Raw genomic sequence first — 15,009 nt, forward strand, 5'->3', positions numbered from 1 at the left:
CAACTGCGCGGTTATTTAGCTGAGTCTGCGGTAGGGAACGTTTTTACATTACGATTGTATTTTTTAAACGTTGAAGTTGAATCATTACACATTTCGTTAAGTTGCATAGCCTTAAGTTTAGATCATGCAGACATTGAATAGCCACGCACACAAACACTTTCACTGACGACTGCACAATTGCACAGTATTGTCTTGTAAACGCTGTTGTAGACGGCCAGAGGCCCGGCCATCGTAACGTTACGAAGCCTGCTTGCAAACGTGAGATCAGTACAGGAATAACGTTGCGTCGTGAGTTTCTTTATCGTCTTCAGTTTCAACGAGTAGCGTTCTGGCATGAAACTATCTATCCATTTGCCGTGCTCTTCCACCACATTGACGATAAGGTCACCGCACGCTAGGATTGGCGTACTATGTGACTTTAAGGCCTTCATCGTTTCTGCCGCGAACGTTTCCGCGCCGCAACGGTGCGTGTTCGGTCTGATGTACTTGCACGCTGAAGATGGCAAGACCAATAGGCATCTCGAATGCGCAAGCGTCTCCGACATGGCTTCTGCATGCCGTTGTCGATACACGGGATCGGTCTTGCGGGCATGATCACGCTGGCACTTACCTTTGTGTACGGCAGCCTCTTCTGCCTGGCGCTCCACCCGCGGCCTACCTATGGTGGCGGCTGGGAATGCATTGCGTTACACGCCGTAATGCAATTCTGATATGTACTCTTTGTGATGGTAGCGTGGCGTTTAGCCATCTTTCTTTAAGAAAGCGGCCTTGATTTTCTTTTTGCAGACCATAAGACGAGCCTGTGTTCACACGCACTTGCTGACTCCTATAAGTAAGGAAGCTCAGCTGATCACGATAAGGGTGATGTCATGCCTAGCAGATTCAACTCGCGCTTCCAGTGGAGATTATGCGCATGCGCTACTCTTGCTGAGCTCGTCGCTTCGAGCCGTTATCACGCAATGACCAGCCGGCCAGTCGACGCTGGCGCGCTGCTGCGAATGCAAACTGTAGTGTTCCACGAAGGTGTGCAAGTTGGCTTTTCTGCAGTGAGTTTACGGATCTCACGGATAAATCAGTGAGACACAGCAAGCCTCGTTTTAATATATATATATATATATACGAGAACACAACGGACGTTTGATTTGCACAGTATACATTACTCACGTTTCGGCTGGTGGACCAGCCTTGGTCAAAGTGCGACTTTGGCTAAGCAAATCCAGCGTACATCGAACTTTCGTTTTTTTATACTACCAGGGCCAGCGTGATTTCTATAGCTACAACTATATATATATATATATATATATATATATATATATACATACACGTTAAAACGAAGCTATATCGCACTGATTCACCAGTGAGCGCCGAAAACGCACTGCAGAAAAGCCAACTCACAAATCTGCGTAGAACTTATTTTGATCGCGGTAATATATATATATATATATATATATATATATATATATATATATATATATATATATATATATATATATATATATATATATACGTGCTCAAAAGAAGTCGAAATATGCTTCCAGTATTGAAATTCACACACGTCAGCCTTTTCAAGTCAATTGTGAGATGACGTTCATTCCATTCTGCGGAGCTTAGGCCCATAGCGCTAACGATGAGTCCGTGCACATGGCACCGGCATACCTGAAGTAGGCGTTAGTCAATTAAGGTGGAAGAAACTACTTTTCAAGTTTAGTTATGGCATTAACGATTTGATACTCCTGACATCGCACGATGTGTGCACAAGAAGTGGGAAGCTGAACCAGTGCGCGCTGCCAACATCGGTACGCCTCTATTCACGAAGGGCTCCGATCGCAGTTGCAGGCACGCTGCTGAACGACGTGCAACTTCATAGGTGGGCAGACCTTTAAGTACAGTTATGATTATACCTTTCGTAATTGAGACGCGCTCCATAGTTCATATGCGAAAACGATAAGAAGTTAAATTGAACTATGGTGTTTCTTATTTCACAAATGAGTAGCCGATTGCATTTACAATAACAAATCGAAGATCGAATTCAATACCGTGACCAGCTACTACCCCAGTAATGTAAGTGTTAGTGCTCGTCTTCAATAGCAATGGCTTATAGATGTCTGAGTGTTGCACCTTCTCTAATTTTCTTGTTAATAATACACCAGGCAAATGAAACCTCGCTCGACGTGTGCATGGCCGTGAAGATCGGTGTGGTAACATTCGAACATCTTGCGCGCAAGATTCTGGTTACCGAATGTCGCAATGCTGGAGTCTGGGGCAGTTGTACGTGCTGTGGGAAGATGCTCCCAGAAGAAACAATAAGATAAAAAAATTGTCCGTAGGTGATTTACAGGCGTAAGCGTCCGAAGTGGTCATCGTGATTGAGCGAGCACCACTTTGATACCCCAGAAGCACTACCGAAGTTCATAGTTCCTCGATGCACGCAGCAATTTCTTTTATTGCGTCCTCCAAGGCTACCAATCGGACCAGTTGCAACATGCAACCTTGTATTGGCGAAATTAAAATAGACCTATGACTTAAGCAGTAAGAAATTCGTAGTATTGGAAGTGGGGATAAGCGAGGATAGGCCTCGAAGAACACTCCAAAGAAACCTATTAAGCACCGTCCGCACACGGAGCTAATGTTTGATCTGACAGCCCCAAACTAGCTCTTATACACTTGCATGTCCTTTTATATATGCCCTACAAGGAACACGAGCGTTCTGCTTGCAGATCCGCTGTACTCCTGCGGGCACAGAAGGTAAGAAGGTAACTTAAGAAGGTAATAAAACATTGCAGTGATTGTTATTGCTTTATAAATGAGCTTACAAAGAAATCTTTCAGATTTCCAGGAATACTATGGTGCACCACGTCTGTGTGGATGCATCAGCCAATGGCGCCGCCAATGAGACCGATCGCTTGCTGGGTGACGAATGCGATGACAACCTTTTTGGCGATGCTTGTGGCCACTTCGGTGACCTTGTCCCAGATATACGGGTCCACCTCTTCGAGGTCGGCGTCCTTCGCGCGAATCTCGGCGATCTGTAGCATCACCTCCTGGAGAGCGGCACGCTCCTCCTCCGTGCCAGGTGCGTCTTCATTCTGCAGCCACTCGCCCATGGTCTCCAGGGCACGGCCAACCTCGACCCTTACGTCTCTAATTTCATCCCCTAGAATAGAAAATATGTATTTTTTAAGATATGTAGCGCATTAATATCAAAAGTCTCAGATATCCGCGTAAGTAATCGCAAAAACACCGAAAGGTGAACAGTTCAGATAAAGAGAGTTCGACGAGGCAGAAAAATTTAAAGCGAGGAATAGCAGGTTGGTTGACTAGATAGGAGTTTCTAGTATGATACCGTTGACTAAGGTTGAGGAAAAGGGGTTCAGAGAAGAGGACGGAGAGACAGGCATATGTTTGTTTGTTCGCTTCTTACAATGTATATATATATATATATATATATATATATATATATATATATATATATATAGATATATATATATATATATATATATATATATATATATATATATATATATATATATATATATATATATATATATATATATAGAAAGAGAGGGAGATAGAAATCACGAAAAATATGTTACCATTGTAGGCGTTAACACACCGCGGTGGATTGCAAGAAACGACTTTACGCGGTACCAATTGTCAGTATACTCGGTACTGCGGGCATTGGCACAGAACACAACATATAAACTGGTCATCGCCGCAGTACATATACCCAGTGGCGCTTACACAGTGATACAAGTTGGAGTCAAATAGATTTAGTGATCAGCGGCGTATGCTCAATATCACATGTACATAATCTAAGTCGGCCCACGGTCCGTTTTGAACATGGCTCCCTCAATGCAACAGTCCGGTGCTATACCCATTAGACAATGGAATACCCACGAACGCATGTTGAAGGGAAAGCGGTCACAGACACAGACGGACGGACGGACTTAGGAAATTGCTTCAAATGCTTCAAGAAAGCTAAAACACTTAAAAGGTTGACAGCCTAGAGGGTGCGTCATTGTCCATTATCTCGCTGCACCGGCTGCAAGTAAATTTCTTGTTGATCGCAAAACTTCTTCCCGCTGTGAGAGTCATGACGAAGAAATATTTGTCCACAAGTGAAAATATGTCGAAGATATTTAGGTTACTCCACTTTCCTCTCTTTCTTTTTACATGCGGAAGTATGTATAACAGTGCTTTCCTGGGGAAAAATGTGCTTTTAAAGTGCGGCTCTTAGGCACCCGTTCTTGCAGTCGGCGTTGGCGTCCTACCTCGTAACAGAGTGAACGAGCACAGCGAAAGATGAGAGCGTCAGCGGAGCATGCAAAGAGCGGTGGGAGCAAAGAGAGGGAGGGGAAGATAGTGGAGGTGGCATGCATGGCAAAAACGTGAGAAAGAAAGCGTAGTGCTACGCTCAAATGCCTCTGCGCCGACGATGGCTACGAGATGGCATCATAGTAGTGCGCATCGTCTGTATGGCAACAAAGCGCTGCATGAGCAGAGGTTGTCCACGGCGGCTGCTGTGATTCGCGTCCACACGTCACCTACGCGCTTCGACCCGCGATCTCCCGATTAGTGAAGCAGTCACTCCAGACTTCCCTCAATTTGCAACGTGCCGCACGATACTGATTTGCCAGCCGATACATCGCGAAATAAAAACACATATGCATGTGCCCTTAACTTTCGCATTAGGGCGTATGGTAACCTTCAGTAAATTGTTTCGTGATATTTCTTGTAATTTCTTATTACTATATTGATTGCACTCTGCCATTATGTAAATAATTGAAATATATTAAGAAGAAGCATGCAGCTTCAAACCTCAAGAGTCGATCCCCCTCTAAGCCTGCTTTATTCATATAATTAGAATAATGTATCAGTTGTGAGTGTTGCAGTAAGATGCTTCGAATTATTATCTGTTCATAGTGCCTAATAGAGTGATGACGCTATGCTGAGTTTTCAAGCTTGAATTTAATTATAGGAGCACCGGGATAAATTTCCGCGTATTATCGTGGTACGGACTGTTCCAAGGGAACAAATTTATGTGACATGAAAATTAGTCCGTCCATCGCGGAAAATAAATTTATGTTTACAATTTTAACCGTTTTACTGAAATTATCCGACTTCTAAACACCGTCTTGTTAGCTTTGTGAAATGCCAATAGTATAACCTGCCTTGAGACTCTTCACATTTAATGATTGTGTTCTCATAGCATTTTTTAAGATATTACATTAAACCAATATTGGACTGGGATAATTTAAGTCCTCTTTATATAATTCTTCAGTATTCAGATGCTTTATTTTTGTTTAACTATGCCAAGAGAGGTACAGACCCTAAATAATGTAGCAATGTCTGACAGAGAGAGGTATGTTTACCTGGTTTACAAAAATGAAAACTCCAAATAGTCGGTGACAAGCTCGCTGCTTTTGTCCAGGTAATATTTAAAGAGATAATGAAAAGCAAAAAATAATGTGAGAAGTCATAAAATATAAACGTGGTGAATTCAAAAATAGTTTTACCGAAAGGCAAAAAGACAAAAAGAAGGTCACCTAACAATAGTACTAACACAAAGAGCTTATCTACTCGCAGTGCAAATAATCAATCTAACAAATATGAAATACAAGACATACATGGCAAATGCACTCTTTATAAAGCAAATATTTTGACATGCATCAAAGGGACAGAAAATTAGCTTTACTGGACAAAGTGACCATGAACATGCTGGGTAATAATATAATTCTTAGTTAAAGAGATGGGGACTAACGTCAGAGAGTTTAGTTTTGTTTTGCGTTTAATGAGAAGCAAGGTTATTTGCTCTGTCATGTATTATTTTCCGTAATTAGTTCATATGACGGACATGCGTCGTTTTCGCTCCCTAAAGTTGGTCGCTAAAGTCCATCAATGTTGCTATTTGTGCATAGTTTTTTTTGTACACTAACTGGAGTAGTTTGCAATAACAGATTTCATTTTTCCTGAACATGTGCTATATTAAAAATAGAGGCGACGTTTTCAGACTCCGCGAAAATTATCTTGTAGGATATCCTTATGTATATGTAGCGTGCATAGCAGTGCTTTTTTTATTCAAAACTAATAATTTATTGCAATTTTTTCCGTCATCGTTCCCTTCAATAAAATACGATAACACAATTTTCAGTAAAATGGTGCACACTAAACAGATTTCATTACCATTGTGGGATCAAGACGGCTATTTTGTACAAACTCATCACACGCTTTGCAAGTTCTGTAGGGAAGCTACTGATGGTGAGCTATGCAAGATAGATGCTCTACAAATAATGACAAAGAAACTTGTGTGGGCTCAGTCTGATATCAGGCTCGCATTCAACACAATTTTCGACTCGTTAGTATGCGTTTGATGTACTGGGCAATATTTAATGCACGCAGTTTTTTCTTGTGTTAAGTTGCATTCCATTTGCCTTTGGGTGCATGAAAGAGACGACAAATTACTAACAGCATTAGATTCCAGTGCTTGTAACTGTCTTTATTTAAAAAAATGCATTGGAATTTCCTGTGTACATGATTATTTCAGGACTATTGGGTTTCTTTGTAACGTAATTCACCGAAATAATAAACAAAAGGGGCCGTAGTATTGATATTGGCGGCACAGGTTGCGTTAACATGAGCTCGGACGGTGTTACATTGTTCACCCTAAATTACTAATAAATATCATTAATAATTGTAGTCAGTATTCACACAGGGCCTCCTATACCACACCGTAACATTGGATTAAGCAATATTTCTTAATGTACGCAGTTGAAGGCCTTCTGAGCGACGCTTCACCTAAGTAAGAATTAGGAGCAGAAGATCAAGAGCCGTCAATAGAAATAGGCCGCATCATGCGACATTAGTGAATACATAATAGAGGCCTGATTTCTGGGCTGTATTTATGCTATTATAAAGGTATAGGTGCTGTAGGCTAATATCAATTTGAACCTAAAAGCTTACCTGTGGTAGATGCCACAAAGAATGCTATGCAAAGCAGCAGGCAGTGCATATTTGCCTCGGATGGCCGGTGTGTGCTGAGTGGAACAGAATGCGTATAATTAGAGGCACGTGTAGAGCCAAAGTACGTTTATAACTGAGCTCAGAAATATGTGCGTGAAACCTACATTAGCAACCGATGTTCCAAAACTTGCTGTTATTGCATATCCACTGCCCTAACCTTTGACTATGCATCGTCATTTATAGCAAAGCTTGAAAGCAATGACCTCCAACGCGTCCGTTGCTGAAGTGTTATCGACAGTGAGCGAAAGACTTGTCAGATGGGCATTATCAATTGTTCTCATGAGAAATATGTAGGGTTCACAGCTGTTCCTTCAGTATAAGCGCACTGTACTATGTCGCTGGCATAAAAGTGGTGGAAAGCACAGCAAATATTTGCTATCGGGTCACCTGTTCCTTTTTTGGTTTGCCTGTTTTTCTTTGTTCAAAAATAAAGAGAAATTGTATGTGTAGCTGCTCTTATTACTTCTATGTATTATATCTAACAAGTTCGTGATTCATAATATTTGGTGTACAGCGCAAAGTTGAAACATGGGCGATACAAGCGTAATGTAGTTCCGTTTGCATGAAATGGGAAAAAGCACCACAAAGAGCTCTCCAAATGAGGCTCAAATTAGATGCACGAATAACAGCTATAGTGAATTGCTCAAATCGTAAGCTGCAAAGAAGTGTGTCGGCCATGCAAGCATACTATTTAAGATTCCACATCATGTAAGCAGCTTCCATATTGTAAGCTTTCGTGGAGATGTTTATAGTTACCCTTCCTTTCCAGGAAAATTGCAACGCGCAAACCCATAAAACTTCTTTTTTTGCGATAGAGAGCTTACTATATTAAAGCAGGTAGAGTGACATGGTGACGCGAAAGCATATGGCCGCTATACGCACAGGAAACTTTTGGCCCTCGATGCGCCAAGGCGCTTAGACCATCCGCATCACAGATTGCTTTCAACATAGGGCCCGCGCGCGGCCGGGCCATACGCAGCAGCCGCCGGAGTATAAGCCGCCGCGCTTCGCGGCCGTGTGCGTCCCTTGCGCGTGTGAGACTGTGCCGCCATCGTCGGCTCACCGTCGCACGCTTTCACCGACACAAACAGCCTATTGCACGCGAGGGCGATATTATCACGAGACGCACCTGGTACGTGCATACTAGACACAGAACCAGTAACAACTGGCATAGAAGATCAGACCATGCAGCATTCTCCGCCTACCCTCGTCCTACGCGATGCTTCGTCTCCTTACTCATTTCCCGCTTTCCACAATGCCACGTAGACTTTCCTCTAGGTATATATACATAGCGTTGGCTTGCCTCGTGCTGAGCGCGTTCCTTCACACTTTCCCCGGCACGCGTTTTCCTTTTCCACCGCTAGGTGCTTTCCTCGTCGGGCGCTCGCTTCCTACGCAACTTCAAGCTTCCTCGGACTTCAGTGGCGGGCCGCTTACGCTTGCGCGTAAAACGTTGACAGCCGACAATAAATAACGACAACAGAACCCAGCTATATCATCCCTGTAAGTTACCTTGTGGACAATACATTAACACATTCAGAAAGCTTGCATACTTTCTTACCTAACTTTGCTGCTGCAAGTGAAGAGTGAAATGGGACTATAGGTCTATAGGACCCTGCATCTTCGCTTATCCTGATATTGACTTGTAGCTGCGTGGTGTGAATTCCATTAAGCAGGTCGAGCGATAGCATAGATATTTGTACTTCATTTATCTCAAGTCCATTTTGTGGTCGCAGAACAAGCTTAAAATCATCCCCTTGGTAGTAGGCTGGGCCAAGGTAGAGGCCTGTGAATGGGCTAGTTGACCTTGGTTACGGGCAGGGTTGGTGTTGGGCTTATTTCACAATCGTGTTTGCGCTGTCGGTGTCGCTGAGCCCTGCATATGAAGTCAACCCACTACGTGTTGTCTTCCGGTGACCATGCTGCGTAATGCTCATCGCTTGCTTCCTGGTGTATCGCGTAGTCTTCTTCCACGTTTGGGTTAGGGCCAGGGGTAGGCGCATCGCGGTCTTTGTTGTTAGCGGACGAGCCTTGCATTTGCAGTACGCCTGCTAGGCCTACCAACCGGAGATAGGCGTACCGGGCTCCCACAAACAAAAGGCCGTAAATTCTCCAACCCCCCCCCCCCCACCCCGCCTGAGAGAGCTGTGCACAGTTTCACAATATTGAGTTGAACCGGTAGTGGTCTCTAAATTTGACTTGGATGGGCTTTTCTGCCGAATTCAATGAAAAACTGCGGAACGCATGTGAGATGCCCCCGCTCCCTGTGAAACAACGTAGCTCACTTGGACAAAGTATGATTCCCAGTAAAGTTTATCTTAGTCGAGAAATGAAGTTGGCATGAGAAGGCACTATGTTAGAAATGTTTTGCAGCAAAAACATTTCAGCGCGTTTCGTGTGAGCGGATTTATCGGCAATCACACGTAGTCCTTCATCCCAGCGTTGCTCCGGCTCCTTCAACGGCTTGCGCTACACAGGCTATGGCAGAATGTAACCTTGCCTGAAATGCTCTGTAGGCGCACTGAATGTCATCCTGGCACGAAGTTTGCATTTTGTATTCTCAGTCTTTGTATTCAGGAGCACGTGAACTCAGCTTTGCGATGGTGTCTGTAGCGCTTGACGGCTGACATGGGGGTCGAGCCATACGTCGGCTCATCACTGCGTGAAACAACGCTCGAAAGCGATGCTGCCTGGTACTATCAGCAACAGGTTGCGTTACATCTGGGTATTGCGCATAGTCTGGGTCTAAAGGAAGCATCGGCCACAAATGCGGCCATTTTAGCTGCTTGACCGCTGGAAGTTCGATGCGCTCTGTTCACGCTTCCCTAATCTGCGTGTCTTGCTGTAACCTGTGCAGCGCATTTTTTTCCCGTTGTCGCCATCTTTTCAGCCAATAGCTGCACAACGGTGTCCCAGTTTGCCATTCACTTAGAGCAAACGGATAGTGAATCCCCTTTCGCATAGTTACCACATGGGCGAACACTAGAAATGCCTTGTTTGCGTTGCAGGTGTATTTAAACGCGGCAGCTTTAGGGGCCAGTGTCCCAGAAAAAGCGGTGTCGGTGTTGGCAGAATTCTCCGGGAGCTACAAGTGCCGTATATATTGAGGTATATGTATATGCCACCTTTCAATATATGAGATGCGATATATGCGGTTATACCGCCACACAATTCTATCATTATAGTTCCGAATACCTTGTCTTACATTCTTGACAAAGTTATTCCTCAAAATTCTGAGGGGCATGCCCGTTATGTTAAATCTTCTCCGACTTAAATAATAAAATGTGAAACAAAATAAAATGTGATGATTGATTGATTGAAAACTTTATTATTCCACTGAACTGGGGTACCCGCCTCTTGCGCTATACGCAGGTACGGGGGAAGGCCGAACCAGTCCCTGCGCGTTGAGGACGGTGAGTCCTCACGGCATCAACGGCCAGGGACGCCTGTACAGCCAAGGAGGTTGCAATATCGCTCGTTTGTGCGGGTATAAAAGCGAGAGTCATACTAAGAGACAGCAAATTAGCTAAGCGAAATTTTAACAAAGGGACAATCTCGGAAGAGACCCACCAAATTCTACTCAAAAGCCCTCCTATGAGGGACGTAACCTTTATTTGGGTTCGGGCCCATGAAGAAATCCCAGGTAACGAAGCCGCTCACGAGCTTGCCCTAGCACTCTACCACCGGGCAGCTCTAGAGCAGCCAGTTCGAGGGATCATAGATAACATCATCACGCACAGGAAAATTGAGGATCATTACAAAGACGAAGGAAGAATCTTTCCGCCTCCGCATCGGCCTTTCTCTCTCTGGAGGACGCTCGCATTTCCTGGCGCCTCCAGGGAAACAATTATACATCACCATATTGGATCTACTTAACTCAGACGAGGGACTATAACGATGCCCTCTGCAAAATTTGTAAGGATAAAGGTACGCTAGATCATGCAACATGAGAATTTGCTGGCTCCCCCAGGGGCCAAGGAAAACATTAACAGTAGAGAAGCCTGGGAGGCTTTGCTCCAGAGCGAGGCTTAAGACGACCAGCGTCGATCAATAAGAGAATCCTGAAAATGATGAATTTTTTTTTTTCGCGCGGCTGTGCAGAACATCCGGGATTGACCCACGCAAGTGGTCACGTTTCTACTAGAGAGCTCGTCTTCGTACGTAGCGTTCGCCACGAGCGTTTCCCACTAAACATTACGGTTACATAAGCTGCTGTTGCCGGGAAGCGTGCTCAGCAGTCAAGGATCTTTGAATGCTATCGCGTTTCACTCTTATATTGGAAGCTTGAGCGTCCTCCACGTTTTTCATCGTGATTGCGTTCCAGTCCCTCTTCGAGTACAGGAATGCTACACACAAAGAGGAAGACGCACAGGAGCACGCGGACAAGCACTGCGATAGCGTCAGCAAAGCTTCAACGATATCAAGATCTGGCACTGCGGAAGAGCCAACACGGCTTCACTAAACGACATCCGCCGAATACAGGATATACAAATCTGTAGTTTTGTGGCGACACTATGAACGCTATTGCATTTTGTAATGTTTCAGTAATGAAGCGCCGTAAAGCATTACCGATCCTTACAGCAACATCCTCCATTGCCCACTGCCTCGAAGTGAGAAACATTTGGCACAAGTGTTCACGGAAGCATTTCCTTGCGTCGTTTAAATCATTTACCATGGTCATACACTGTTACAGGGCTCCTCTAAAATATGTGGAGAACAAACCACAATTGTTATCCAGGAATACGTAGAGCATGGTTAACCTCTTACCACCATGAATTACCTGTACGTGGGACTCAACAGCCTCTCTAAACGCTGGCTGCCAAACTGAGTGGCACAGGAATAGCCAAACTAGTCACACGCAAGCACATGGCCAAAAAAGTGTAATACGCAAGCAAGAACATTGCAAAAATAAGTGAGAAACAGTGTCGTTTAGTGTTCATTCATGCTTAACGGCGTTTCAGTGAAACAATCACCCGCAAATGATGCAAATAGAGACGCTGCACAAGACAAGATAGCGGCGCACATTTTCCTGTCTGGAGTGCCTATTTGTGTAATTTGCCTGCGACTGTTTCACTCAGCGCTGTTTAGAATGAAGAGCATGCATTTAAAAGCATGGACTACAAGGAGGCGAGCAAATATTTTGCGAACAAACTTGACACGGCGCCTCTACTTGCCATGGCATCTAAATCTTCAGACCCCACTAACTTCTCTCGCGACAGGCCTTGCCTTTTAAACTGATAGCTGGCGTTTGGCGACGTAAGCGCCCCTTCGAGTACGATTCCATACGATAGAAAGAACATAAATTATTTGATTTCAAACGGCTGAAGAGCCAAAAAAATAAATTTGGTTTATGAAAAAATAGTGCGGGGTAGTGGCCGGCGCTGGTGGAGATGTTAAGGCGTGTGTTGGTATCAGTGAATACATTTCGTTCCTTAATTCCATAAAAGGCCTGCAACCGCACCTCTGCCGACGGCTATACATGTTCTCTAGCACGATGCTTGTGTGCTATGCTTTGTGAAGCCAAGTCGGACGATGACGTAGTTGATATAGATGACGTAGACTTGGAAAAAATAGCTCTTCGGCAAAAGAACAAGCAAAACACAGACACAAGCGCACTCTACTATACAATGTACAAAGAAATATGCAAGTGCGCCTTAATTTGCCACTCGTCTTGGATGCTGGCGGATAAATTATTAATCTTCCTTGGCGAGTTCGCCAGTTTTCCGTACCGGGTATGTTTGTTTCCAACTCGTTTCCAGCCTCTTTAGTGGGACAATCCTGAGGTTCGTGCAGTTTAAATGTTAGTTCCACTGGGGCCACTGAAATATGCCTCCTAGTATTCAGTGTCACTTTCAGTTTATTATCCTTGAAATACAATAAATGGGTAAGGGACAACATGCAGACGAGAATTCCTAATTCAAAGACGGCAGCGGGACCTTTGGGGAATGATAAGAATGGAGAGACGTATGAAAGATGAGCAAGCTAAGGAACAAGCACAATCGCGAAAAATACAACTTAGCAAAGTCAAATAAACGAAAACACTTGTCAGTGTACAAGCCTGTAGTGCATAAAAAACTGTCATACATACGAATGGCAAATGTAGTGTAATGAAGGATGTAAACTTAGTTATACATGTAAAAAAGCTTAAGCGCACGACTAAATGCATGAAAGAATGAAGATTTAATGGTGTTGCGTGAACCATCTCACAGTTTTATAGCCTCGAATGATGTCATTTTTCTATATTTATTATGAATCATAGGCAGTAGAAAATTGTAGTTACGTGCAAACCTCGTATTCTTATTATTGATCAGGTACCTGGAATAAATAAATTCGTATGAAAGCTCTTTAGCAAGTAATTTATAAAGCATAATTATTAGATGATAGTTTAACAAGTTCGATCCAACAAGGACGTTATTTTCCTGAAGTAATAGAGTAGCACTCGTCGAAAACCCACTGTTAGGGATAATGCGTATTGCTTGGTTTCGTTACTGACGAATGGACGAGATATGACAGCAGTATGAGTTTCCCCAGTAAGTAATGCCACAAATAATGCGACTTTAAATGAAAGCATAATATAATGCTCCTGATTTGATTATTGCTCTACTGCCGCAGGCACACATTTGCTTAATGAAAGCAATGTGTTGAGAAAACTTTACGTTAGAATCTAACTTGACGTTCAAAAATGATGCACAGCCGGAGATAGGAATCTGATGACCATCTAGAGCTATCTCCGGCAAACCATGTAGTAATCCTTGGATGGATCGGAAAATCATGAATTGAGTTTCGGTAGGATTGATAACTAAATGGGTGGAATCACACAAATGCCACTATGTGTTCAAGCTCATTGTTTAGTTTAAGGATTAAAGTTGTTAGAGATTTGTCATACGACGAGATGGTACTATCGTCTGCGTAAAGTAAACAATGTGCACATTTAAGACACGTAGGAAAATCATAAATATAAATGAAGAATTGTAAGAGACCTAGTATGGAGCCTTGTGGTACACCTTGGTTAATAACTTTTGTATCAGAATAAGCACCTCCAGAAAAAAAACTCTGTGTTCTCTATCATGCAGGTCTTTTTTCAGGAGCTTTAGTACAGTATCAGTAATTGCCAGGGCTTATAGCTTAGTAAAAAGTACGTTATGCTTAATTCTATCAAAAGCTTTAGTGAAGTCCAAAAATACCGAACCAACGAAGTTACCCGTATCAATCGAGTGACGAATGTAGTCGGTTAAGGATATTAGAGCTAAGTTAGTGGAACTGCCAGCGCGAAAAAACAAATAGAGAAAATTGCGACAAATGAAATTTTTTAAGTAAATAATTTGGTGCTTACAAAATAACTTCTCAACAACTTTACTAATCAACGAGAGAATGGAAATAGGATGATAGTTAAACACCTCTGTTTTGTGGACTTTCTTTTGTACAGGAATAATCTTAGCCCTCTTAAGCGAAGTGGGAAGAATACCACTATTTCAATATATTATTATTATAATACAAAGTGGACAAGAAAAAGTGATGCAACAAGTCTTAGATGAAATACAGAAATGTTATCTAAGCCAGGACTAGCATTCTTTGCCGCTAGTACCACGGAGCATACCTCATCTGCAACTACGGGAAAGATTGCTACGGCAAATGGCATAAGCAGCGGTCATATGACGACTGCTGTATATACTAAAAAAGTAGTCACTGGAACTATTTGCTATGCTAGAAGAATCAGTAAGAGCTCTATTGTTGTAGCTTGTTCAGTCAGCAGTATTGCCGGACTTAGGTGAGTTCATGAACGCATTAAGAAGTTGCCATTGTTTTGGGAATTGCTCTTGTGTTTTGCAAATTCCTTTTCGTAATACTGTTGTTTGGACTTCTTTAGCAAGTTATTCAAAATGTTACAATTTTTATAGCGTATAGCACTAAGCCTAGATTCAAAGGTTTCTTTTTAGCATTCTTGTATAGGTTTTCGTTTTTTCTCATACCAATCAGTAAATATTTCGT

General features: G+C 43.0%; 2 protein-coding genes across 3 annotated transcripts in view; one reads left to right on the plus strand and one right to left on the minus strand.

The window, feature by feature from the left end:
- Positions 1–15,009, plus strand: part of LOC142572893 (uncharacterized) — a 220,090-nt gene that overhangs the window by 40,003 nt on the left and 165,078 nt on the right. The gene's annotated exons all lie outside the window — the stretch shown is intronic.
- LOC142571042 (uncharacterized) lies at positions 2,778–7,208 on the minus strand. 2 transcript variants are annotated; one of them, XM_075679341.1, is made up of 3 exons: positions 7,125–7,208; positions 6,961–7,034; positions 2,778–3,154 (listed from the first exon to the last, which is right to left on the minus strand). In XM_075679341.1, the coding sequence occupies exons 2-3, from the start codon at positions 7,007–7,009 to the stop codon at positions 2,871–2,873; spliced, it is 333 nt and encodes a 110-aa protein (XP_075535456.1). In that variant the 5' UTR covers positions 7,010–7,034; positions 7,125–7,208; the 3' UTR covers positions 2,778–2,870. The 2 variants fall into 2 exon arrangements, with proteins under 2 accessions (XP_075535456.1, XP_075535455.1); XM_075679340.1 differs by having other exon boundaries at positions 6,961–7,188.

Source organism: Dermacentor variabilis, chromosome 2 (genome assembly GCF_050947875.1).
Source record: "Dermacentor variabilis isolate Ectoservices chromosome 2, ASM5094787v1, whole genome shotgun sequence".
In the NCBI taxonomy this organism is placed as follows: domain Eukaryota; kingdom Metazoa; phylum Arthropoda; class Arachnida; order Ixodida; family Ixodidae; genus Dermacentor; species Dermacentor variabilis.